Raw genomic sequence first — 26,632 nt, 5'->3', positions numbered from 1 at the left:
CAAGGGCATGGGACAGGGCGGGGAGAGAGCCCAGACCCTTCTTACTGAGCCTTCCCAGCCTGGGGTGCATCCAAGCAGACACTGGAGCACCTGCTATGAGCTGAGTGCTGGGGGACACAAGGATGATGGCTGGGCAGGAAGCTGCCCTCTAGGAGCACACTGCCTCATCTGGGGTGCCTGTGATTCGTGCCTTGCATTTGCTACCTCATTTCTGGACAAAAGCACATGATGTCTTGAACGGGCAAGATGCACAGTTCAGCCCTCGGAGCCCTAAGATCTGAGGCAGCACTCCCTGCCAGCCGGGATGGCTGGGGAGGGTTTGGATGGAGAAGGCGGCAAGGAGCTGGTCAGAACATAAAGCCAGATGAAGGGCTTTTCTCCACCAGAGGGACTGGAATGAGGAGCGTGACAAAAAAAATGTTGAAAGGCAAACAGGCAGAACAGAGGGTTGGAGAGAGGGAACAAAACATGCCAGAGCAGTTTCTGCTGTGTCTGACACAGCACTGACTACACCATGTAACTGGGCCTAGGGTCCATCTTCCCCAGGGAGGGGCTCCCTTGAGGACTGCATGTCAAATTCACACCTGTGTCCAAGCCTGGCCTGGCACATGGCAGGTGCTGTGAGAGAGGTACTGAGCAGGCCACTGCAGGCCTGCAGGATGGTCACAGGCACTGGGAACACTGGAAGGCGGAAGGGTGCACCAAATGCAGGACACTTGGCCCTCCCTATGTGTTCAGCACCAAATCAGACCCATGGCATCGCTCATGCGGACAGTAGAAACAGGGACACTGGGACAGGGCTTGGGGCAGAAGAGCCAGCTGAGGCCTCACTCCAGGGACACCTCTCCCAACAAGGTAAAAACAAGCAGCCTTAGACACAGAAGACTGAGGTGTCCTAACACAAAGCTATCCCTGACTTGATGCTGGGGCAGAACCTGGGCCAGGCCTTTCTGAGCTGCATCTCCAAGAAACTGACCCTGGGCTTGTCTTCTCTGCAAAGAACCTGCACTGACCTTGGGCCCGTAGCGACGCTTCAGCCTCTCCCTGATGAGCAGACCTTTGGCCAGCAGCTTCCAGTTCCCTAGAGCCCGCTTCTCCCTTTTCTGCAGGCAAAAATGAAGTGGGAGAAAAGTGTTAAGCACTGACATTTTCAGGAAAAATATTAAGATGGAAACTGAACACAAAGACAGATATATACACCACTTTTAAGATATAGCCTGTCCTTCACACCAAGTCTCACTTCCAAAAAATTGATCTGATTTACAAAGTGATAGACTATACCTGAAAGCCACAAAAACAGACAACTTTTTAATCGTTACTGACTCCAAAATCTTTAGTGGGTGAGGTCTTCCAGAATCTGGACACAGGCGATTCAAGACAGAGGCAGGTGTGGGCAGCAGGGGCAGCAGACCCCAGAGCCCGGACCCAGGGTCCTCAGGGACAGTAACAGTGAGTCTGTGGGGTGGGCAGGAGCCTGCTGTATTCAGTGCTTGCTCCCTCAGGTGCCTGCCATGATGTCAGAGGGCTGGGAAGAGCCTGGGAGCACACAGAGGCGGCCTGGGGAGGGAAGAGGCCACCCGCTGAGTGTTGCTTCCCGCTTTTGCTGTTCCTCAGTCCTGCCTATGCACTTACCTCCTTCTCCTTCTTTTCAATGATTGCCTGCTCATTTTCCCAGGCAGTCAGGAGCACGTCTTTGAATTCCTCGCAGACGATGTATCCATCAGTCCTGTGGGGACACAACGCGATGTCAACCCTTGAGCCTGCTGCCTGCTCTGCTTCTCCTCCCTCCTCGGTTTGCAGAAGACAGTGGGCCACATCTGAGCACCAGGGGTCCTGAAGGATGTCCCAGGTCAGCCAGTGTCCCACACCCTCTGTGCAGAAGGCAGGCCTGTGGAAACTGGCACTGCCTCTTCCTCCCCAGACTCTGCTTAAGAAAGCTGGGGTGAAAGCCCCTATCCAGCCTCACCCATCACAGAACAGAGCTCACTAACCAGGCAGCTGCCCAGGAAGGATGCTGACTGTTTTCTGCTCACTAGCCTGTGAGTCCCTGAACCTGGGAAGAATGTTTTAATCCAGCATTAGGATGCTAGTTTCACTGGCTCTGTTCCCTCTGGTGGGAAGCCAGAATTGGTAAAGCACTGACTTTGCAAATCCAGGGTAACATCCTGAAAATTGAAGCCACCAGGCCTCAACTCCCAGCAGCCCCATGCCAGCTTTCCATCCCCATCTCTGGAGCCACCCCTCCTCATCCCTCTGTTTAGCCTCCATCAAAGGACCCTCACGCACACAGGATGGGAGTAGCCGCCATGGAAATCAAAGCCAGTGATGGCCTGGACACAGTCGATGTCCAGCTTGCGGGCCACGCGGTGTAGATTGGGCAGGTTCAGCTGGACACAGCCAATAGGCATCATGCTGGGCAGGAAGAGGTACACATTCCCAAACTCGTTCCGGGGCACCTGTGGTGGGTGAGCATGTCAGGATTTGGCCAGCAGGGGAACAAGGCAGCCTGGTCCTGAGCCCTTCTGATGCTGCCCTTACCTTCCCGTCCACGGCCACGGGGGGCTGATACTCCTCTGTCTGCCAGTAGCCAAACAGGCCTAGATCATTTTCTTCTCGCAGCTGGGGCTCAGCAAGTCGGGCTTTCCGAGCACGGTTGGAAAAGCCTTTCACCATCTGCACCAGAGGACACGGCCACAGTTTACAACAAAAGCGTCCAGTTCCTCAGCACCGGGCCAGGCACCATGCCCAGTGCTGCATGCCTCGTACCTGGTGAACCCTCACAACACGCCTACCAGTTGGGGTGCTTTTTCTCCCTTTTTTTTTTTTTTCTTTGAGATGGAGTCTCTCTCTGTCGCCCAGGCTGGAGTACAGTGGTGCAATCTTGGCTCGCTGCAACCTCTGCCTCCTGGGTTCAAGCAATTCTCCTGCCTCAGCCTTCCAAGTAGCTGGGACTACAGGCGCCTGCTGCCACGCCCGGCTAATTTTTGTATTTTTAGTAGAGACGGGGGTTTCACCATGTTGGCCAGGATGGTCTCGAACTCCCGACCTCAGGTGATCCACTAGCCTCAACCTCCCAAAGGGCTGGGATTACAGGTGTGAGCCACCGTGCCCGGATGCTCTCCTTTTCTTACTACAAGCACTAGCTAACATTTATGGAGTGTTCTCTGTCCCAGACACTATTCTCAGTGTTTTTTTTGTTTTGTTTTGTTTTTTTCCCCCTGAGACGGAGTGTTGCCCAGGCTGGAGTGCCCTGGTGTGATCTCAGCTCACTGCAACCTCCACCTCCTGGATTCAAGTGATTCTCGTGCCTGTCTCCTGAGTAGCTGGGACTACAGGTACCCACCACCATGCCCAGCTAATTTTTATATTTTTGGTAGAAATGGGGTGTCACTATATTGGCCCGGCTGGTCTCAAACGATCCACCTGCCTTGGCCTCCCAAAGTGCTGGAATTACAGGCATGAGCCACTGTGCCCAGCCTATCTTCAGTGCTTTATATGTTATTAATTTTTTCAACAAACCCACAATGTAGGTCTTATTATTGTCTCCATTTTACAAATGAACAACACAGATGGGGTAAATGATTTGCCTAAAGTCACACAGCTCATAAAGGCCAGAGCCCGCACTTTCATCCACTAGCCTATATTCTGTGCTGTCATCACTCATAGCAGTGACTGAGACACAAAGTCACTTAAGAGCTGATGGCTGGTGACAAGAACCAGGATTTACAATTCAGTTAACTGTCCATCAGTAGAGCCTGTGTCTCAACATATAACCTATGTCTGTTCACACGGCCTGGAAAGCACTGACAGTTCGGGACCCCCAGTGTGCTCCCCAACAGCATGCAGTGGACAAGGCCAAGATCTTCCCTGGGGAGTGAAGTGGTGAGAGGGGCGCAGGACCGGCAAGGACAGAGTCACGTAACTCTTAGCAGATTCAGGCATGGGCGTGCGGCTGAGGGCTGGCCCCTGGGCCTCAGCATACAGACTTCCTCTAGTGCAGGGGCCCAAAAGCTTGTTCTGTAAAGGGTCAAGCGTGGCCTCCATCACATATTGTTTATTCTTCTCATTCTTATAACCCTTTAAAAATGTGAAAAACCATTCCCCAGGTTGGGGGTGGCCTGCGAGCTCTCATGTCCGTTCCTGCCACGGTCTCTGGGCGCACCATCTCTGTCACCACTTCAGGGACTGAGGGACTCTGAGTTTTGACAACCGTCCCTTTCTGAGAAGCCATTCACCCAGCACTGTTCAGTAAACTTACACTGGGATCTCTTGGAGACCAGGCCATGACCCAGTCATGAAGGACGGATGGAATGGAGACAGTCTTTGCTCTTAGGAGCTCAGGCTCCTGCAGAGGAAGAGATACAGCTACAACTCAGCGTGAAGAGTACAGGGTGGAATGGGAGCTCAGAGGCAAGCCCTTGCCCAGCCCTGAGGACAGTGGAGGCAAGAAAGGCTGCTCAGAACAGGTTCCACCTGAGCGGAGGCTTAAAGGGGCAAGGGGTTGCCCAAGAGAACAGGGCTGGACCCCACAGGGCACAGAGGTGGGAGAACACTGGGACCTGGGGCCTCTGAAGTCCTCTGGAATGCAGAGGCAGTGAGCACCAGAACATCACTGTACACCATGGGGAGAGTGCGGGACTCGGACTAAAGGCACTGGCCAGGGTGGGGCAAGGATGGCCAAGATGCACAGAAAGAGCCTAGTGACTGACGGGGGAATGGATTCAGGCTGGGAAGGAGGCTGTGGCTGTTGCCCAAGCAAAAGATACTGAGGCAGGAGCTGGGGTGGTGGGGATCAGAACAAGGGGTGAATTTGAGAGATTTGAGATTATTCCAGAACTGTGTGCTACCATGACAGCCACCAGTCACATGTGGCCACTGCACACCTGAAATGTGGCTGGTCTGCACTGAGGTACAGAAAGTCAAATACACAGAGGATTACAGAGACTTAGGAACAAAATGGATTTAAATATCTCATTAACACTTTAAAATATTTCTTACTGCTGAAATAGTATTTTAGATATATCTGGATATATATATACACACACACACATATATAACATAATATATAACATTTATATATATTAATGTTAAAATTCCACCTGTTTTTGGTTTTTAATGTAGCTACTAAAAAATTTAAATGTGTAGCTCATGTTACATTTCAACTGGACAGTGCTATGCTGGTTCCAGCATGAAAGATAGGTGAGATGGTGCAGAGAAAATCCTCAGCAGCCCTGCAGGCCCGGGCAGGGGGCATCACACACTCCAGCCTGCTGCTGCAGTGACTGCAACCAGTGCCTGCAGCCCTTCCCACTAAGCAGAGGCCCCTCCCTCCACTCCCTACTCAGCTTCCTGGAGTCTTGCAACCAACCCCCAAGGACTCTTGGGGTCTGACGAGAAGTAAATGGTCTCTGTGATCAGCCACTGCACTCTGCTGGTTGTACTGAGCTGTGTGTCCTGTGAATAGTCTCTGTGGGACCTCACTTGGTTTGTGTTCCTCAAGGGCAACAGGCCTAACAGTGCCGCAGAACAGTGTGAAAGGAGCGCTGGCTTTAAGGCAGAGCCTGGGATTCTCACCTGGACTCTGCTCTGCCATTTTTCTAACTGGGGACTTGGACAAGTCACTTGCCCTGAGCTTCAGTTTTCTCATCTGTAAAATGGGCATCATAATGCCAATTCCTATGGCTTTTGAGGCAAGAGAGATCACACACATGCAAAATGCTCAGTGAACTGCCAAACAGAAAGGCAATCTGACTGGAGAACGTGCTGCTATAAAGCAGGGCTTTGACCTCCCAGGACCACCCAGTAACTCAATTCCAACCTGTAGAACCTGTGAACTCACAACAGGAGTCTGAGGCCTACTTTTTAGCCTAGATTTCTTTTGTGTTTTGGAAGATCCATTTCTTACAAATGTCTTATTAATAAGACAATTTAAATGTTTCTCTCCTCCTTGAATCCTGCTCAAGCCGGGAAAGTGAGACATTTCTGATCAGGATCCCAGGCAGGACTGGGAGGCTCCTCATCATCACTTCTCTGCCCCCGGCTCTCTCACTCAGCTACAGTCCTGCGTCACCACTCCCCGCAGGGACCCCCCAGCTCCAGTTACCTTGTAGGGTACTTCTCCAAGCCTCACCACTCTTGCTTTCTTCAACCACGTGTCTCTGGAATGCAGAGTGTGCACACAATCCCTGCGGAACCAACACAGGACACAAAGGCAAACTCAGCCCACAGCCACACTGCGGGAATGCAGGACAGTGAGAGCGTGGCCCTGCAGGCTCCTTCCTCAGGTTCTGCCACCCTGGAGCAGGCCGGGCTCCTAGGGGGCCCAGAGGAGCTGTGCTAGGCAAACAGCCTTGAATGTGGACTGCCTGTCTTTTGGGGGATGTGTCCACTTACAAACCCTAATCTGCATGGAGTTACTCTGCAGCCTTCGTGCCTTGCTTCCACCACTCCTTCCCTTCATAGGTTTTCTTCTCTGCTGTCCAGAGCCTGTGAGAGCTCCAGCTGCAGCCTATCAGGATGGGGTAAAGGCTGCTGTGTGCAGGCACAGTTACTCACGTTTACTACCACCACCAAGCAAGCACCTGCTGAGGCTCTGATCTGCTGTTAACACCATGTGGGGGAGGGAAGTGTCCAGAGGAGGGAACAGTGAACCCAAAGGAAGGCTGCAGAGAAACCAACTGTAATAAGCTAACAAGCTATCACAGAATCAAGACACACGCACATGAAACAGTCAAATGATTCCTGCAGGCAAAGATCCTCTGGCTTCACTCTTTGTCCAGAGCTAAGAGCTCACCAAGGACGTGCAAATCTACTTTCCAATGAGGCTCAACCCCTCCCTTGCCAAGCCATCTTTAATAAGGCACGCCCATCTCGTTAGTTTGCACCCCTTCACTCTATCCAGAGAGCGGCTCCAACGAGCAAGGGCACCCCATTTCCTCCTAGTGCAGGTTCAGGCCCTTACCCACAGGGGAATCTGAGGCTGAATTTCAGCACAGCACAATGGATGGAGGTTGAACCTTGCCTGTGCCACTTCCTGGCTGGGCCATCTGGACAAGTCACTTTACCTTCCTGAGCCTCAGTACAGACACAGTCCCCAAAGTCCAGTGGTTTGATTCAAGATTTTTCAACTTTATGATGATGCAAAAGCAATATGCACTCAGGAGAAACTGTACCTCAAGTACCCATATAACCATTCTCTTTTTCATTTTCAGTATTCAATAAATTACATGAGATATTCAATACTTCATTACAGGCTTTGTGTTAGACAACTGTACCCAACTGTAGGCTAATGTGTTGTCAGCACGTTTAAGGGAGGTTTGGCTAAGCTATGACTTATGCTACATAAAACAGGAGTGAACCTTGAGGACTTTATGCTAAGTGAAATAAGCCAGTCACAAAATGACCATAAATACCGTATGATTCCACCTACATGAGGTCCGGTTAGGTTCGGCAGGTTAGGTATATTAAATGCATTCTCAACTTAGGATGTCCTATTTTCAGCTTCCAATGGGTTTATGGGTATCCAACCTCATCCTAAGTCAAGGAGCATCTGTGTCCTCACCTATCAACTAGGGACAGTGAGCTTATCCTTTCTACCGCACATGGTTGCTGGGACGACCAGACGTTTCCTGTGTGCCAGAGCAGCGCTTCTGCCAGTAGCACCAACCTGCCAGAGCTCAAAGCTCCACTCATGCTCCCACTGGGGGCGGAACATCTTTGACTGCCCAGAGGAGTGATTATGTCATGGTCGTGGTCTTCAAACAGGAGCGGGTAAAAAAGGGGTCTTAGGGGTTGACAGGCAGCATCTGGACATCTTCCTAAGGAAAACAGCAGGGAAATGGACACAGTCCTCTCAGAATAAATGTGAACTTCTAACCATTTCACACCCGTTAAAATGGCTATTACCAAAACACAGAAAGTAACAAGTGTCAGTGAGGATGTGGAGAAAGTGGAGACCTTGTGGACTGTTGGTGAAAATGTAAAATGGGTGCAGCCGCAGTGGAAATGGTAAGGTGGTTCCTAAAAAAATGCCGGGAATTACCATCTGGCCTAGTAATTGTACTGGGTATATGCAAAAAAACAAACAAAAAACTGAAAGCAGAATCTTGAAGAGCTATCTGCACACCCATGTTCACAGCAGCATAATTCACAACAGCCAAAAGGTGGAGACAAGCCAAATGCCCATTGATGGATGAAGGCACAAGCAAAATGTGGTCCACCCACACAACGGAGTATCAGCCTAAAAAGGAAGGAAATTCTGACCCATGCTACGATATGGATGAACCCTGAGGCCATTATGCTAAGTGAAATAAGCCAGTCACAATGTGACTATAAATACCACATGATTCCACCTACATGGGTCCCTATAGTAGGCACACTCAGACAGAAAGGAGAATGGTGGGTGCAGGGCTGGAGAAGGGGAATGGGGAGTTTTGGTTTGGGAAGAGGAAAAGAAATCCAGAGATGGATGGTGGTGATGGCTGGATGACAGTGTGAATGTGCTTAATGCTGTAGGCTATACACTTAAAAAATGGTTGAGATGGTAAATTTTATGTTACATATATTTTACCACAATAAATCAATAAATACGCACCTCTAATGCTTCCTTCTATCACCGACATGGTGCCTCTGGATGACGCTGGCATTCTCTTCCCAACTTCTCCCGACTACCCGTACATACTCTAGAGGAAGCCTCTATCAGGGCAGCCCAGGCCCCCTGCTGCCTTTGCCTGCTGCCTTTGACTGCTGGGTGCTAAAGTCCCAGAACAGCAAAGCCCTGCCCCTGCCCAGGGTGTCATGCCCCCCGACATCAAACAGAAAGCTCCAAGACAGGGCAGAGCCCTGAAGAGAGGGTCCAGTATGACACCCATGGGGGGCTGACAAGCAGGAAGTCATCCCCAGTGGGAGGACTCAAATCACCCACTCTCAAGTGGGTTTCCTACGCTTCCTTTTTCTCTTTTCTGTACCTTCCTGTTTTCTCATTTATTAAGAACATCTCCTATTTCTTGGTCTTGTACATCCCATGTCTTTTAAAATCACTTATTTTACTTGCTTTTTATTCTCATTTCTCAAAATTCCTGTTTCTATTTTTTCTTACCTCAAAATTGTATTAACATTTTTCAATTTTAATTTTATATATTTTTTATTCGTTTTTTGCTCTTATTCCACTTTTTTTTAGCTATTTCTTTTTACTGTGGTATAAAACACAGTCATATAAAATACACCATTTTAACCATTTTTTTTTAATACAGAGTCTCGCTCTGTCACCCAGGCTGGAGTGCAGTGGCGCGATCTTGGCTCACTGCAAGCTCCGCCTCCTGCGTTCACGCCATTCTCCTGCCTCAGCCTCTCCGAGTAGCTGGGACTACAGGCGCCCGACACCACACCTGGCTAATTTTTTGTATTTTTACTAGAGACGGGGTTTCACCATGTTAGCCAGGATGGTCTCGATCTCCTGACCTCGTGATCTGCCTGCCTCGGCCTCCCAAAGTCCTGGGATTACAAGCGTGAGCCACCGCGCCCGGCCCATTTTAACCATTTTTAAGTGTGTAGTTCAGTGGCATTAGGTCCATTCACAACATTGTACAACCATTACCACCATCCATTTCCAGAACTTTTTCATCCCAAACAGGGCTCTGTAGCCATGAAAAATCCACTTACTTTTAACTTTCATAATCAAATCCTTTATTCCTTCCTTTTGTATGTTTTTGACTTATATTTGTGGGGTGTGTTTTATACTGCCCTATCTTAAATTTTATTTTTCCTACTTTGTATTTTCTTTTCCCTTGTAACTGTTTTTTTCCCCTGCCATTCTTTTAATCCCTGTTTTAATTTTCCAATCTTCTTCTCTCCTACACATCACACACACACAGCACACGCACACTGGCTCAGCCCGAGAATGCTGTCCAGTCAGATGAGCTCCCATCAGCACCCCTTGCCTAGGAAGAAGGCTGCTAATCCCACGCCATCGGGAAGCCCCTGAGGCCAACCAGGCTGCCTCACGCACCTGGAGTAGACCGCTTCTCCACGACAATACCCAAGGATGGCAGCTGTCTCGGGATAGATGGCCTCATATTTCAGGAGATGCCGCTTCAGGGCATACAGAGGGTGGTTCTTATATAAGCCAATGGCAGTGGGCAAAGGCTGGTCCATGTGTTTTGCCTGAAACTGCAAAGGCCAGACAGACAAGGTTGAGCATGTTATTTAGAAGAGGAAATGAAGTTCGAGGGAGATGATCCTTAGACTAACTTGTTCTGACAACAGATGGTGGAGCCAAGGTTTCATGAACACTAATGGTTTTGTAACATCACATCTGTAACCCCATCCAGTAAGTCGGTTACAGATCAATTAAAAGCTATAAAGAATCAAATAAATCTGTGGATTGTGGCAACTTCAAAAAGTTGTCTAACCTATTTGAATGCTTAGACACCTAACCCAGCCCCAGCAGATCAGTGCCTGCTCTGTTAAAGGTCTGCAAGGAAGAAAAACACACAGTGCTCTTCAGTAAGGTCTTATTTCAAAGGGACAATCCTCTTCTAGAACGTGAGCTTACCTGCCTGCTCTCACAGGAAATTGAGAGCAGTGGTTCTCACCCTGCGACTTTTCTCTTCGTCCACTATGACAGTGTTCTCTCTGCCCTTCTCTAAGATTGCTCATTTCTCAGTAGGCAATTCACTGCTGTAAGTCACCCTGTTCACCAGGCTCTCTAAGGCTTGCCCTCGGCATCACTTCAAAAACCCAAACAGACTAGTAAGGACTGGCAATGTGGAGTTGCTGAGAGTAGGAGAGGACGCTGCACGTTCAGCTTCCACTGAGATTTAGGTAGGTTAGTTACGATATCATCTGCATAATTTCCACTTAACCTGTCATTACTAAGTAAAATGAACCAAAAACACCCCTGGAGCAAACACTCAATATGGGATGCGTTGCACTCCTATAGGAAATGATTAATAAATCTGCAATTTACCTATCCTGAGTGATTGGAAATAAACCTGCGACAAATCTGGGCATGTTCCTGTGTAGAAATGGCAAGCTCCACCCAACACCACCACTGCCGTACACACAGGCGGCTCGGGCACTCTTCCTGGTGTCAGTGCTGGTTCTAGGATCAAGTGACATAGCTGTTATGTTCTAGAAGTCTCTGCCTCCCGGTCTGCCTTCTCAACAGACTGAAGATACTGTCTCATTCCGAGACCCCTCTTTCCCAGGAGGTGAGTGTTCTATGTATGAGGGGTGTTTGCACATGCATCTTTACATTCACGCATGATGGGGGAGAGGGGAGAATATATTCATGGGTTATTCCTTCCTTCACTCAGTCTGAGTTATATTACTTGCATAAATTATTTTAAAGCTCCAAATTTATAAGTGGGCAATAACTAAAAGTATACAGGCTCCAAAGCCACACAGACCTGGGCTCAAACACCGTGGCAGTTCATCTTTCAACTCCACGACTTTTTACACTAAAATTAAGGCAGCAACTGTCCCAGCTTTATATGGCTGTGACAATTAAATGAGACAACCCATTAAAAACACCCAACATAGTGCTGGGCATATATAAGGTGCTCAAAAACAGGAATAATTTTATTTATTTATTTATTTATTTATTTATTTATTTATTTAGATGAGTCTCGCTGTCGCCCAGGCTGGAGTGCAGTGGCGCGATCTCGGCTCACTGCAGGCTCCGCCCCCCGGGGTTCACACCATTCTCCTGCCTCAGCCTCCTGAGTAGCTGGGACTACAGGCACCTGCCACCTCGCCTGGCTAATTTTTTTGTATTTTTAGTAGAGATGGGGTTTCACTGTGTTAGCCAGGATGGTCTCGATCTCCTGACTTCGTGATCCGCCCGCCTTGGCCTCCCAAAGTGCTGGGATTACAGGCGTGAGCCACCACGCCAGGCCAGGAATAATATTAATAACCTGACTGGGTCTTGGAACCCCTGGCAGCCAAGGCCTTACCTCCAAGTCTTCTTTCTTCTCCCTGTCCATAAATGGGCTCTGGTATGGTCTCAAGGTCTCGGCCCACCACTCAGCATCAACCCGGCACTTGCGGGTCACTGTCATCCAGGCTGGGTCGTACCTCTGTGTGACATCTCGGACCCAGCCGTCACTGTCAATGCCCACCACATAGGTCATGGGCTTGGTGGCGTACTTGTAACAGGTCAGAGGCTGGCCCACCACGCCGTGCACACAGTCTACACATATCCACTTTTCCTCCTGCTCACAGAACACCTCTAGCCACTGGTCTATACCAGCTATGCTTCTTTTTTCTGCCTTCTCACCATTGCTGGACATTTTCTTGCCTCTTTTACTGCTTGAAGAGCTTGAGGATGCCGCTGGCAAGCTTGGGTCCTTATGATGGCTCCCATGTTGGGTCCTGGAGGCACTCTTGGACCCAGCCTTTGTCCTCTGAGGAGCGGGGGCCTTCCTCTGCTTTGGAGGGCCAGATTCGGAATCCTCATCAGAGGGATCAGAGGCTTCTCCACTGGAGAGCTCAAAATCAGAGCCACTGCCAGCCTCATCACTCCCACTCTCCTCTTTATAAGACACCCTGGAGGCCACCCGCCGCTCCCGGCCATGCGGACGTGGCTGGGTTGCCTTCTCCTGCTTGTCTCCTGGGCCCTCATCTTCCTCACTGGAGAAGGATTTCCTCCGTTTCTTTCTGCCTCCCTTGTTCCTCTTCCCTTTGGCACTTGGCTTGCAGGTGCCCTTAGCAAAGGTTTCCTCTTGTTTGGTTCCTTTGCTGGTCTTTGGTTTGGTGTGGTTTTCTAGAACTTGGCTGGAAGTTTCTGAGGAGCCTCCCGGATCCACAGTCAATTTCTCCTTGGAAGGTTTCTTTCCCTTAAACAGAATAAGAAATTTTACTTTTTTTTTTTCCCCTCTTTTGCTAATGATATGATAGAAATCCTGTAATCTAATAGGGTTAAGTCACCAGCTAGAGAACCAATACATCAAGATGTCCCCAGCTCAGACAGTGATCAACCAGCTATCCTTCAGGGTTGTATGCATGTACTGGCTAAAATCTGTAGCATCTTAGATAAGGCCACAGTATAATTCTTTTCACCCTAACTGTAAAGAGAAAAGAACATGGGATTTGGACAACCAAACATGGGTTTGAATTCCAGTTCTAACTCTTACTGGTTATGTAAATTAGGTAAATTCCTTAACCTCTGAGTTTCAGTTTCCTCAGCAGTACTACTACCCACCTTGGACATACGCATTTTGCAAACAAATACTTATGGACAGTTGTAGTTTTAAGAATACAGATATTATGAAAATCAGCTTCTAGACCATCAGGCTTCACACAATGCCAATACCCCAGTGAGTACAGCATTTAGCTTCTTGAAGCTAACCCAGACCACCTCAAAACCCACAGTGCTTCACTCATCAGCACTCCACAGAGCAAGCAAGGACAGGCACCATTCCACCCAATTTACAGAACAGAAACAAAAGCAACACTGGGCCGAGGCCTCTCCCAGGCCACTCTGCACATGTGAAGTTCAGGCTGCTAGATACCCACTCACATGCCCAAGTCTTCCCTAACACAGTATGTGCAAGGCTCGAAAGAACCCACACTCCATGAATACCAGCTCTTAAAAAATATAATAATGATCAATTTAAGTGTGACAATTTCCTGTCAATTGCTCCTCTTCTCTGGCAGCCCTGAGCACCTCACCTTTGCTGTTGCTGACTTCAGAGGAATTGGCTGTAGAGACAACACCAGCCGGGTCAAGAGCTGCAGAGCCCGGAGAATCAGTAAGAATATCTATGATGAAAAGGAAGAACATAGTTATACTAAGAAAGTAATTAAAGATATAATGAGTTCAATGGTGCTTGCTCAAGACAGGGAAAAGCTGGAAATAGCCAGACTGTCTAACAGTAGGCGATGGAAACTCCAGACACTGTTAAAAATGATGATGCAGAAGTTTATCTTTGTAGAAGAACAGGAACATGCTCATTATATATTAAAGGAAAATAGAAATTTTCCTTTAAAAAGTATGATGTGATTACATTTTTATAAGAAAAAATATGTATATATAAATTTAGACATACATGTATATTTGAAAAAGCATCCATATACTGGGTTATGGGTGTTTACAGGATTTTTTTCTCTGCTTACCTATCTTCTGATTGTTCTGTAGTCAATATGTGTTGCGTTTGTGACTAAAATAATAAAATGAAATACCACTTTGGGAAGAAGAAGTAGAAAGTATCATTATCGTCAGATCACCTAAGTCTGTTCCCTGTTTTCCATTTTTCCCCACATTGAATCTTTAACTGAGTCTGCAGCTCTGAACGCTGTTAACTTGGAAGTCTGGGAGCCCCTCAGGGGACTTGACCTCCAACGGCAACAGTGATAATGTACTCGGGCAAGGCCTTCCTACATGGGTCTCCAGGTCCCAGCATCTCTCCTTGATTACTGCCACAGCCTCGGGAGAAAGTCTGGTGTGAGAAGCCATTGTTATAGTGAGATAAATGATTGCTTTTGCCTTGTTTCTTCTGCGGCTAAAAATTTCCAAAGTGTCAAGGTCATGAAAGACAAGGAAAGACCAAAACACTGTCACACACTGGAGGAGACTAAGGAGACACGATGACTAAGTGCAAACTAGTATCATGGAATAGAAAAAAGATATCAGTGAGAAAACTTGGAAAATCCAAATAATGTTTGTAGTTTAGCCGACGGCATTGTACCAGTATTAATTTCTCAGTTTCTTATTGTATAGCATGGCACTGGAGCACAGGTCCAGAAGTCTGGATAACTAAGTGTTCACCGCTAGCTGAGTGACTTCCCTAAGCCTGGATTTCTGCATCTAGAATAATCCCTGCCTCGGCTTCCTCACAGGACTCTAAAGAGGATTAGACAACACAGGTGACAGGACTCTGGAAACAGTCTAGTGCTACCCAAGCATACACAGTCACCACCTTTAGTAAGAAATCTATCAACGTACATTGCTGAGGAAAAAAATCAGGTTACAGAACTGTATGATCCCTACAAATTAGACAACATAGAGAAAATGGACAAAATCCCAGAAACATACACATGACCAAACCTGACTCAAGAAGTAATGGAAAATCTGAACAGATCTGTAACAACAGATCGAGTCAGAACTCAAAAACCTCCCAACAAAGAAATGTCTAGGACTAGATGACCTCACTGGTGAATTCTAGCAAACATTTAAAGTGGAATTTACCTCAGTCTTTCTCAAACTCTTCCAAACATTAGAAGAGGAAATATTTTTTAACTTGTTCTATGAGGCAAGCATTACCCTGACACCAAAGCCAGACAAATACACCACAAGAAAATAAACCAATTTATGAATATAGATGCAAAAATCCTGAATAAAATACTAAAAAACAAATTGAACATGTTAAAAGGCTTATACAACGTGACCAAGTGGTACTTATCCTAGGAATGCAAGGATGGTTCAATGTAAGAAAATCAATCAATTAAATATACATTAATAGAATGAAGGAAAGAAAATCCAGAGGATCATTTCAACTGACAAAGAAAAACGCATCTGAGACAATCCAACAGGATTTCATGATAAAAAAAAAAAAAAAAATTTTTTCAGACCACTAGGAATAGAAGGGAATTGAGTCAACATGATAACCCAGAGGTAGTATGATACTTAATGGTGAATTGAGAGCTTTCTCCCTAATTATTAGGAACAAAACAAGAATGCCTGCTGTCACCACCATTATTCAACATTGTACTTGAAGTCCTAGCCAGAGCAATTAGGCAAGAAAAAGACACAAAAGGCATGCAAACTAGACAGGAAGAAGTAAAATGATCTATTCATAGATGGCATGATCCTATACAAAGAAAATTTCAAAGAATGCACAAGAAAGCTAGTAGAGCTAATAAATGAATTCGGCAAAGCTGCAGGGTACAAGACAACACAAAAAAATCAGTTGTGTTTCTATACATTTGCAATGAACAATCTAAAAGAGAAATTAAGAAAACAATGCTATTTCCAAGAGCATCAAGAAGAATAAAGTACCTAGGAAAAAATTTAACCAAGGTGAAAGGCTATACACTGAAAACTACAAAATACAGCTGAGAAATTAAAGACAAAAATAAAAGGAGAGACATCCATGCTTATGGACTGGAAGACCTAATAACCAGATGGCAATGGTACCCAAATTAATCTAGATTCAGTGCAGTCCCTATCAAAATTCCAACAGCTTTTGCACAGAAGTGGAAAAACAGATCATCAAATTCAGATGGAATTGCAAGAGGCCCCAGATAACCAAAGCACACTGTAAATGAACAAAGTTACACTGAGGCTTCCTGATTTCAAAACTTACTACAAAGCTATAGTAATCAAAACAGTGTTGTACTGGCGTAAGAACAGACATGTACACCAACAGCATAGAATTGAGAGGCTGGAGCCTGGCCACCCATCGTCTGGGAAGTGAGGAGCGCCTCTGCCCGGCCACCCTGTCTGGGAAGTGAGGAGCGCCTCTGCCCGGCCGCCCCGTCTGGGAAGTGAGGAGCGCCTCTGCCCGGCCACCCATCGTCTGGGAAGTGAGGAGCGCCTCTGCCCGGCCTCCCATCGTCTGGGAGGTGAGGAGCGCCTCTGCCCGGCCGCCCCGTCCGGGAGGAAGTGAGGAGCGCCTCTGCCCGGCCGCCCCATCCGGGAAGAAGTGAGGAGCGCCTCTGCCCGGCCGCCCCGTCCGGGAAGAAGTGAGGAGCGCCTCTGCCCGGCCGCCCCGTCCGGGAAGAAGTGAGGAGCGCCTCTGCCCGGCCGCCCCGTCCGGGAAGAAGTGAGGAGCGCCTCTGCCCGGCCGCCCCGTCCGGGAAGAAGTGAGGAGCGCCTCTGCCCGGCCGCCCCGTCCGGGAAGAAGTGAGGAGCGCCTCTGCCCGGCCGCCCCGTCTGGGAAGTGAGGAGCGCCTCTGCCCGGCCGCCCCGTCCGGGAAGAAATGAGGAGCGCCTCTGCCCGGGCGCCCCATCCGGGAAGAAGTGAGGAGCGCCTCTGCACAGCCACTCATCGTCTGGGAAGTGAGGAGCGCCTCTGCCCGGCCACCCAACGTCTGGGAAGTGAGGAGCGCCTCTGCCCGGCCACCCATCGTCTGGGAAGTGAGGAGCGCCTCTGCCCGGCCACCCACCGTCTGGGAAGTGAGGAGCGCCTCTGCCTGGCCGCCCCGTCTGGGAAGTGAGGAGCGCCTCTGCCGGGCCACCCATCGTCTGGGAAGTGAGGAGCGCCTCTGCCCGGCCTCCCATCGTCTGGGAGGTGAGGAGCACCTCTGCCCGGCCGCCCCGTCCAGGAGGAAGTGAGGAGCGCCTCTGCCCGGCCGCCCCGTCCGGGAAGAAGTGAGGAGCGCCTCTGCCCGGCCGCCCCGTCCGGGAAGAAGTGAGGAGCGCCTCTGCCCGGCCGCCCCGTCCGGGAAGAAGTGAGGAGCGCCTCTGCCCGGCCGCCCCGTCCGGGAAGAAGTGAGGAGCGCCTCTGCCCGGCCGCCCCGTCCGGGAAGAAGTGAGGAGGGCCTCTGCCCGGCCGCCCCGTCCGGGAAGAAGTGAGGAGCGCCTCTGCCCGGCCGCCCCGTCTGGGAAGAAGTGAGGAGCGCCTCTGCCCGGCCGCCCCGTCCGGGAAGAAGTGAGGAGCGCCTCTGCCCGGCCGCCCCGTCTGGGAAGTGAGGAGCGCCTCTGCCCGGCCGCCCCGTCCGGGAAGAAATGAGGAGCGCCTCTGCCCAGGCGCCCCATCCGGGAAGAAGTGAGGAGCGCCTCTGCACAGCCACTCATCGTCTGGGAAGTGAGGAGCGCCTCTGCCCGGCCACCCAACGTCTGGGAAGTGAGGAGCGCCTCTGCCCGGCCACCCATCGTCTGGGAAGTGAGGAGCGCCTCTGCCCGGCCACCCACCGTCTGGGAAGTGAGGAGCGCCTCTGCCTGGCCGCCCCGTCTGGGAAGTGAGGAGCGCCTCTGCCGGGCCACCCATCGTCTGGGAAGTGAGGAGCGCCTCTGCCCGGCCTCCCATCGTCTGGGAGGTGAGGAGCACCTCTGCCCGGCCGCCCCGTCCGGGAGGAAGTGAGGAGCGCCTCTGCCCGGCCGCCCCGTCCGGGAAGAAGTGAGGAGCGCCTCTGCCCGGCCGCCCCGTCCGGGAAGAAGTGAGGAGCGCCTCTGCCCGGCCGCCCCGTCCGGGAAGAAGTGAGGAGCGCCTCTGCCCGGCCGCCCCGTCCGGGAAGAAGTGAGGAGCGCCTCTGCCCGGCTGCCCCGTCTGGGAAGTGAGGAGCGCCTCTGCCCGGCCGCCCCGTCCGGGAAGAAATGAGGAGCGCCTCTGCCCGGGCGCCCCATCCGGGAAGAAGTGAGGAACGCCTCTGCACAGCCACCCATCGTCTGGGAAGTGAGGAGCGCCTCTGCCCGGCCGCCCCGTCCGGGAAGAAGTGAGGAGCGCCTCTGCCCGGCCGCCCCGTCCGGGAAGAAGTGAGGAGCGCCTCTGCCCGGCCGCCCCGTCCGGGAAGAAGTGAGGAGCGCCTCTGCCCGGCCGCCCCGTCCGGGAAGAAGTGAGGAGCGCCTCTGCCCGGCCGCCCCGTCCGGGAAGAAGTGAGGAGCGCCTCTGCCCGGCCGCCCCGTCCGGGAAGAAGTGAGGAGCGCCTCTGCCCGGCCGCCCCGTCCGGGAAGAAGTGAGGAGCGCCTCTGCCCGGCCGCCCCGTCCGGGAAGAAGTGAGGAGCGCCTCTGCCCGGCCGCCCCGTCCGGGAAGAAGTGAGGAGCGCCTCTGCCCGGCCGCCCCGTCCGGGAAGAAGTGAGGAGCGCCTCTGCCCGGCCGCCCCGTCCGGGAAGAAGTGAGGAGCGCCTCTGCCCGGCCGCCCCGTCGGGAAGAAGTGAGGAGCGCCTCTGCCCGGCCGCCCCGTCCGGGAAGAAGTGAGGAGCGCCTCTGCCCGGCCGCCCCGTCTGGGAGGTGAAGAGCGCCTCTGCCCGGCCACCCATCGTCTGGGAGGTGAGGAGCGCCTCTGCCCGGCCACCCATCGTCTGGAAAGTGAGGAGCGCCTCTGCCCGGCTGCCCCATCTGGGAAGTGAGGAGTGCCTCTGCCCGGACACCCATCTTCTGGCAGGTGAGGAGCGCCTCTGCCCGGCCGCCCATCGTCTGGGAAGTGAGGAGCGCCCCTGCCCGGCCACCCATCGTCTGGGAAGTGGGGAGCGCCTCTGCCCGACCACCCATCGTCTGGGAAGTGAGGAGCGCCTCTGCCCGGCCACCTATCGTCTGGGAAGAAGTGAGGAGCGTCTCTGCCTGGCCGCCCCGTCTGGGAAGTGAGGAGCCCCTCTGCCCGGCCGCCCCGTGTCTGGGTAGAAGTGAGGAGCTCCTCTGCCTGGCCGCTCCGTCTGGGAGGTCTACCACGGAGGCCAGAAGCAATGTGGGGGCTGGACGTGGTGGCTCATGCCTGTGGTCCCGGCACTCTGGGGGGCGAGGCGGGTTGATCACTTCGGGCTAGGAGTTCGAGACCAGTCTGGCCAACTTGGCGAAACATGAAGAATACAACAGACAAACCAACCAACCAACTCAATGACAACAAAACAGGTCTACCCTGGAGTCATACTCTAATTTTTTCTATTTTCCTCCCTTTCTGATCCTTTATCCCACTTTCTTTTTCTTCCTCTTCCTTCTCCCTCTTCTTTGTCAAATAGAGGATTGAGTTATTATCACTGATCCATATAAAGTCCCTCTCTCATTTATTTTAACTCCCACCCCCATTTCTATTCCCCAACTTCCCATGTGCAACCTTCCTGATATGTTTGATACGCATCTTTTTGTTTGTATGTATTTTTAGAAAATGTTTATTGTTTTTGTATGCAAAAAAAATTAATAAAAAAAAAAAAAAAAGAATTGAGAGGCTGGAAATTAACCCATACATTTATGGACAGTTGATTTTTGAAAAGGATGCCATGACCATCCAAGCCCCATTGAAAAAATCGTCTCTTCAACAAATAATGCTGGGACAAATGGATATCCACATGCATAAGAATGATATTGAACACCTACCTGATATGTGCAAATATTAACTCACAACGTATGTAAGAGCAGTAACTATAAATCTCTTATAAGAAAACACAGGGGTCGATCTTTATGACCTTGGATTTGACAATGGAATCTTAGATATGACACCAAAAGCACAAAGAACAAAAGAAAAATAGGTAACTTGGACTTTGTCAAAATTCAAAACTTTTGCGTATCAAAGGACTTCATCAAGAAAGTAAAAAGGCAACGTACAGAATGGGAGAAACCATGTGCAAAGCATGTATCTGATAGGTAACTAATATCCAGAATATACAAGGAGCTCTTACAAATCATCAACAAAAAGGCAACATAATTAAAAAATAGGCAAATACTTGAACAGACATGTCCTCAAAAAAGATACACAAATGACCAAGAAGCCCATGAAAAGACACTCATCATCATGTCATTGGAGAAATGCAATCAAAACCACAATGAGGTATCACTTGACACCCATCATAATGGCTATAATCAAAACATCGGAAAATAACCAAGTGTTGGTAAAGATTTGGAATCCTTGTTCATTGCTGGTGGGAATGTAAAATGGTAGAGTAACTGCAGAAAACAGTTTGGTGGTTTCTCTAAAAATTACATATAGAATATACATATGACCTAGCAATTTAAATCCTAGGTATATACCCAAAAGAACTGAAAACAGGCTATGTAAATAAATATATGTACAGACATTAACAACAACACTCCTCACAACAGCCACAAGGTGAAAACTAACTAAATGTCTGCCAATGGATAAACGGATAGAGAAAATGCATATACATGTAATGGAATATTATTCAGCCATAAATATTAATGAAATATTGTTTGATACACGCTAAAATGCAGATGAATCTTGAAAACATTATGCTAAGCAAAAGACAGGCAGAAAAGGCCACATAGTGTATTTCTTTTATACTAAATATCCTGAATAGGTAAATCCACAGAGACACAAGACAGATTGGTGGTTGCCATGAGCAGGGATGGGGGGGTAACAATGGGGAGTTTAATGGGTATATACAGGGTTTCCCTTGGGGGTGACAAAAACATTTTGGAAATGGAGGTGGTAGTTGCACAACATTGTAAATGTACTAAATGGTCACTGAATTGTACCCCCTCTTTAAAAGCTGTATGATCCTATTTTGCTTAAACAAATAAACAAAACAAATACATACGTACACACATACACAGGAACAAAGTCTGGGAGGACAATACTAAAATATTAATGAGTTACCAGCCTGGCCAACAGGGTGAAGGGTGAAACCCCATCTCTACTAAAAATACAAAAATCAGCCAGGCATGGTGGTGCACACCTGTAATGCCAGCTACTTGGGAGGCTGAGGCATGAGAATCACTTGAACCCAGGAGGTGGAGGTTGCAGTGAGCTGAGATTGCACCACTGCACTCCAGCCTAGGTGGCAGAGAGAGACTCTGTCTCAAAAAACAAAAACAAAAACAAACAAACAAAAAATTGGCAGCATATTATAACATAATTATCAGCCTTGCCAAATATCTTAGACTTTTTAAAGCCAACACGGAAGAAGAGAACTAAAGATGTCAACCATATTTTTCTTCAAACAGAGAATCTGGGACTCCCAGATTGAACTGTATGGATTAATAGGAATCTTCTAGGGATAAAACCATATTTCCATCTCTGTTTTTGTTTTATTCAGACAGAACCTTACCTACAGGTGCCTGTAGGCACTTGATAAAGCCTGACTGTCCCTGGAGCACTCTGCCATCATGATTCCTTTTTATGGACAGAACCCTCCTCACTGCACTGCTGCCTGCCAGTGTCAACACCCAGATGTGAGGTACAAAAACACGTTCTGAAGGACTTCAGCATCCAATTTGAAAAAACATTTCCTTGGGACTTTTGAAGACAAAATTGGAAAAATTAATGAAAATATTTCTAGCACATCTGACGCAAAACTACGAGCTTTTTGGTACACCAGAACTAGAGGCAATAGGGAGGAAAGCATACAGGCCCTCCACTCAGACTCTGATCCCAATCTCGATTCTCAGGCTCACCAAGGAAAAGATCTTAGAGGCATCATGTAGCTATTCTTGGCTTCAGCAGCTATCAACGTCATTATGAGGACTGAATAAGGTAGTGTCGGTAACACACCTGGAATGGCATCTGGCACATGGCTGCCATTATCATTAGTTAACAGTACTGATAAAAAAACAGTGATCCGGGAGGAATCACTTACATGGACCAATTCCTCATCATCTCGAGCAGAGTAAATAGCAAATCTCCTTTCCAATGTAGTCTGCAGGTTATCTTGTTCACTGGCTGAAAGCTCTGCATTAACTGTAAATGTTCCAATGAACCTGGGGAGAAAGCAGGCATTCCTTGTGTCAGAGGTCAGGGCAAACGAGAATTTTCATTTCCAGCCAAGAAAATCAAAAGAGGGAGTGAATCGTGAGACCCGCCTGCCTCTGTCCTACTTTCCCCAGCTCGTCTAGCTAACTCCTATCATCACTACAGACCTAGCTCAGACTTTACCTCCTTGGGGAGTGTTCCCAGACCTCCCAGCTGAGAAAAGCGCCCCTGCTATGTGAGCCTGCAGTCCCCAGAACACCCCTTCCAGGGCACTCCTCATGCCATCCTGTAATTACCTAGTATGTATTTGTCTCCCCACCAGTCTGGCAGCGCTACCAGGGCAAGATCATACCTGGCATTTCTCTATCTTCAATGCCATGCCCACCACCTGATACACAGTTACCGCCTCAGGGAAGGTCTGCGGAAGTGACCTGAACCCAGCCTCTGAGAGAAACACAAATCCTACACTCCCCAGCTCTGCAGGACAAGCGGAGGACCTTACCACTTCACCAGGTTTGAGAGGTAGTAGGTGTCCACATCTCGAGGCAGCACTCTGGTAAAGCGGGCTGGGACGATGGACAGGCCAATAGCATGCAGATCTGGCTGGCTGCAGATGTTATTTCGATAGAAGCCATTTGCTAGCAGGCAGAGAAGGTGAACCTGTGAAGAGGAAAGGAGGAAGGGGCAGCATGGAAGGAAGGCCGGACACCAGGAGGAACTTTTGCTGCCAAAGTCAAGACATCCTGTGGGCAAGAAATATGTGTTGCCATTTCTACATATAAGAAAGTAAAAATACTAGTATTGGCCACTCCCCAAGCTTGTCTTTGACTCTCTTTTTGCCTCTCTGTATACTCATTCCTTCAAAGGAATCATCAAACCTCAAAGCTTCAAAATACAAATTGCTTTGTTTTCAAAATACAAACTGTTTTTGTTTTGGTCTTGTCTTTTAGAGATACATACTGAAAGATTTCTGGATGAAATGCTGCCATGTCTGGGGTTTGCTCCACGAGATTAGAAGGAAAGGCAAGTGGGGTGGAGCTGGAGAGACTGCTGGAAGCCTGTGGAAGCTGGCGGGACGCACCTCACTGGGCTCACTGGGCTGTTCTCGCCACCTCTCTGGTTGTTTGAGCCTAACCTTCTCTGTCACAGGCTCCACATCTTTGCCCTTCCTCTGACCCCAAAACCCACCCTTCATCCACCTACTGAAATGATTATATGACCTCTTCCCCTCTTTTCACACACTGATTTGTGTCATTTTCCCTTCAACATTGGCTTCCTCCTCCCCCACTAACAGTCTCTCTATTTTAATCAATAGTGCTGCTTCTCTCTCCTCACTCAGGCCTCAAACCTGAGAGTCATCTTCCCTTTCTTTCACCTCCAGCACCCAACAAGAGGTGAAAGGCACACAGCTGTCTCGTTTCGTGCCCCAGGCCTGGGTGAGGGAGGCGACCCCTCTCTAACCTCGTCACTGTCCTTGCACCTCTAGATTTCTGCAGCAGCTGCACACAAAGCAACACACCCATCCCATCACTATCCTCTCTGGCAGCCCACCATCCATCAAAGGGAAATTGAAGCCCACCCTCCCTTCACCCCCACCCCCGAACACCTACACACTCCACACACGCAGGTGAGCTGGGCACCTCGCCGTCCCCTCCACAACTTGGCTAGAGTCTTCAACGTCTTCTCCTAGACCCGGCTCTAATCCTTTCCCTTACATAAAGCCTTCCCCAGCTCCACAGAGCCACGCTGATCGCTTTCACTGTTCCAGGCATAGTCTTGAGTTTCTCTGTTTAGAAGTCCTTGTTCCATCTAGAGATCAGATACTCCTCAATTGTAGGAAATAAGCTTTATCCAAGTCTCTATCCCCACCATGCCAAGCACCTTGCTAGGTGTGTACAGGTGTTCAATAACTGTCAGCTAAAGTCAAAAGCCAGTGCCTGCAGCTGGGATTAGAATTAATGACATTAAATGGCTGAAAGGAGAGATGGAAGGCAAGTACTTTTTATTTTGCCTCTGCTGCATGCCAAGCATTGTGCTGCAAGTTACCTTACCTATAATACACAACCACCCTCCAAGGCAGACACTACTACTACCCCCACTTCCCAGATGAGGATGCAAAGGCTCAGAGAGAGTTAAGAAACTTGCCATGGCCACAGAGTGAGCAGCAAAGCCAGAAATAAAGCCTCGGTGAGCACAAGCTCTTTCCGCTGACAAGGAAGAGTCCTTCCCCAACATTCCTTGCCCTTACCTTGTGTGTGTCCTCATGGACCTCTTTATTGAAACGTTTCATCGCCCTCCGAAGATGTGTCTCAAACTCCAGTTTTATCTTTTCACTGCAACACATAGTGAAAAATCTGGGAATGAAGTGGGGGAACTGAAACCAGACTCCACTCCCCCAGGCAATTCCTTCTCCTCAGATGACAGTGAATCACTCTCCCTGTTTCCCTACACAAGGCTGTGCTACTCAAGTCCATCTTCAAGCCAGCTATTTCCTGCAGGCTCTTTGGCTCCTTCTCACCAGCAAAACTTGGCCTGGGACATTCTGTACCCAGACAACCTTCCTCTCAACCAGCAGCAGATCACACCTCACCTACGTGCCTCAAAGCTCACTTCTTCCAGGAAGTCTTCTCTGGCTGTCCAACTCTTCCAACTACTCTCTCCTTAGCAACCATTACTTTTATTAACGTTAAATTAACACACCATCATTTATGTGACACTGTTCTAGTGTAAAATCTCTTTTTCAGTCTGTATCCCATGAATCTTCAAGACAACTTGACACTTCTTGAATGATTTGTACTATCTCCCTCTTCTGTGCCTAGTAATGTGCCCATCGCACAGTGGAATTCCCAAACCATCAGAGGCTGCAGAGGTACTCTGGGATGCTGGGAAGGATAGGGGCTCCCTACCACGGCTGGCACTGCCTCAAGTCCTGCAGCGTGACATGGTAGGGAAAATGTGAATGCCAAGTCAATGAGAAGGATTAGGTCTCAGCTCTTCCATTACTGGCTGAGTGACTCCTGAAATGTTACTTAGTGTCTGAGCCTCTGGCTCCTCATTCATAACACTGTTCTAAGGATTAGGTAAGACAACGGATGGCCTGCTCAATCCCTGGCACACAGGAGTTCCCTCTCCTCATCCCCCACCCCAGCCAGGACATGAAGGTGTCTCATTCAAGTCTCTAAAGGTAAATCAGGTTCCTGACCCAAGGTTCTCGACCACTTTGATACTCAGTCCTGGTCCCCTACAAGTTTCTCCAAAGTCCTCCTAAGCAGCAGCTGTTGCCTACCGCATGTAACAGGAGCCTAGAAGCAAGGGCCTAAGCTTACCTTCTTTCTCTTGTCTTCGCCTGCTCTGGCGTTTCAATCTCTATCTCCACTGGCTTCACAGGCAGAAGAGATTGAGAGAAGGCTGTACTTTCTCTCACGTCACCCAGCACAGGCTCACTAAGTTCTATCAACAAGCATTTTAAAAAATCAGTAATAGTAATAACAATAATAATAGCTACTATACTGAACAGAATCAAGGTTCTGCTGGGAAGGAAGTGAGGCATGAATGTGAGGGAGACAGCCCACAGAGACCCCTAGACATGCCCTGCCCTGAGTCCTACCATGTGCCAGGCAGTGTGCTGAGTGTTATATATTCATGTGTCTCATTTAACCCACACAACCCAGGCAGTCTTTAGATAAGCGACCTAAAGCATAGAGATACTGGGTTGAATCAGATACAGACCCCTCTATCAAAAAGCTGACACTCATGCATGTATGTATATACTTAAAACTCTTTAAAAAAAAAAAGAAACCCAAATGAGAATAATCTCCTTTTCTCTGTATTCTGTATTACCACAATGACAATTAGCATAATTTGCTTTGTATAGTCATGACTCAGGTGTTCGTCTTTCATTCTCAATTATAAACTTGTAAGTGGCAAGAAATACATACTTTTCATCTCTTCACCCCCTACATTGCTTGTATACAGTAGCTGAAAAGGACTGAATTTGCTGAACTGGATCTAATTGAAAACTTCATTAGCAAAAGTTCCTTAAAAGAGGCTCTGGGCCTAGAAGCCATGACAGCTCACTGGCAAAGAATGCATCTAATGCCAGATCTTGGTCTCTATACACAAATCTCTATTAAAATGAACCACAGCTTCTTGAAGAAAAAAAGGCTGGTTTCAAGTCTAACGTAAGAAATGCATAAGCTGAACAAAATGTTCTCAAAGACTAATGAGGCCATGTCAAAAGGACATGGTAGTACAGCTAGCTTAAAGGTAGCATGACTAGAAGAGGAACAACCTGACATTAGAGGTGGCTTAATGAATGCAAGATGAGGTTTA

General features: G+C 49.0%; 1 protein-coding gene across 4 annotated transcripts in view; it reads right to left on the bottom strand.

Moving 5' to 3' along the window:
- Nucleotides 1-26,632, bottom strand: part of XPC (XPC complex subunit, DNA damage recognition and repair factor) — a 37,203-nt gene that overhangs the window by 1,119 nt on the left and 9,452 nt on the right. For 2 of the 4 annotated variants that reach the window (XM_055259094.2, XM_055259095.2), the window contains exons 4-15: nt 25,627-25,750; nt 24,549-24,633; nt 22,803-22,960; nt 22,188-22,308; nt 13,672-13,761; nt 11,955-12,836; nt 10,007-10,167; nt 6,104-6,185; nt 2,539-2,673; nt 2,287-2,456; nt 1,633-1,726; nt 1,014-1,103 (exon numbers count right to left, since the gene is read on the bottom strand). In XM_055259094.2, coding sequence (XP_055115069.2) covers nt 1,014-1,103; nt 1,633-1,726; nt 2,287-2,456; nt 2,539-2,673; nt 6,104-6,185; nt 10,007-10,167; nt 11,955-12,836; nt 13,672-13,761; nt 22,188-22,308; nt 22,803-22,960; nt 24,549-24,633; nt 25,627-25,750 — 2,192 coding nt within the window. The remainder of the gene's footprint in view (nt 1-1,013; nt 1,104-1,632; nt 1,727-2,286; nt 2,457-2,538; nt 2,674-6,103; nt 6,186-10,006; nt 10,168-11,954; nt 12,837-13,671; nt 13,762-22,187; nt 22,309-22,802; nt 22,961-24,548; nt 24,634-25,626; nt 25,751-26,632) is intronic. The other 2 variants (XM_055259098.2, XM_055259097.2) reach the window with 2 other exon arrangements.

Source organism: Symphalangus syndactylus, chromosome 21 (genome assembly GCF_028878055.3).
Source record: "Symphalangus syndactylus isolate Jambi chromosome 21, NHGRI_mSymSyn1-v2.1_pri, whole genome shotgun sequence".
Classification (NCBI taxonomy): domain Eukaryota; kingdom Metazoa; phylum Chordata; class Mammalia; order Primates; family Hylobatidae; genus Symphalangus; species Symphalangus syndactylus.
The sequence above is the reverse complement of the archived record's forward strand: the minus strand, read 5'-3'. Positions and strand labels throughout refer to the sequence as shown.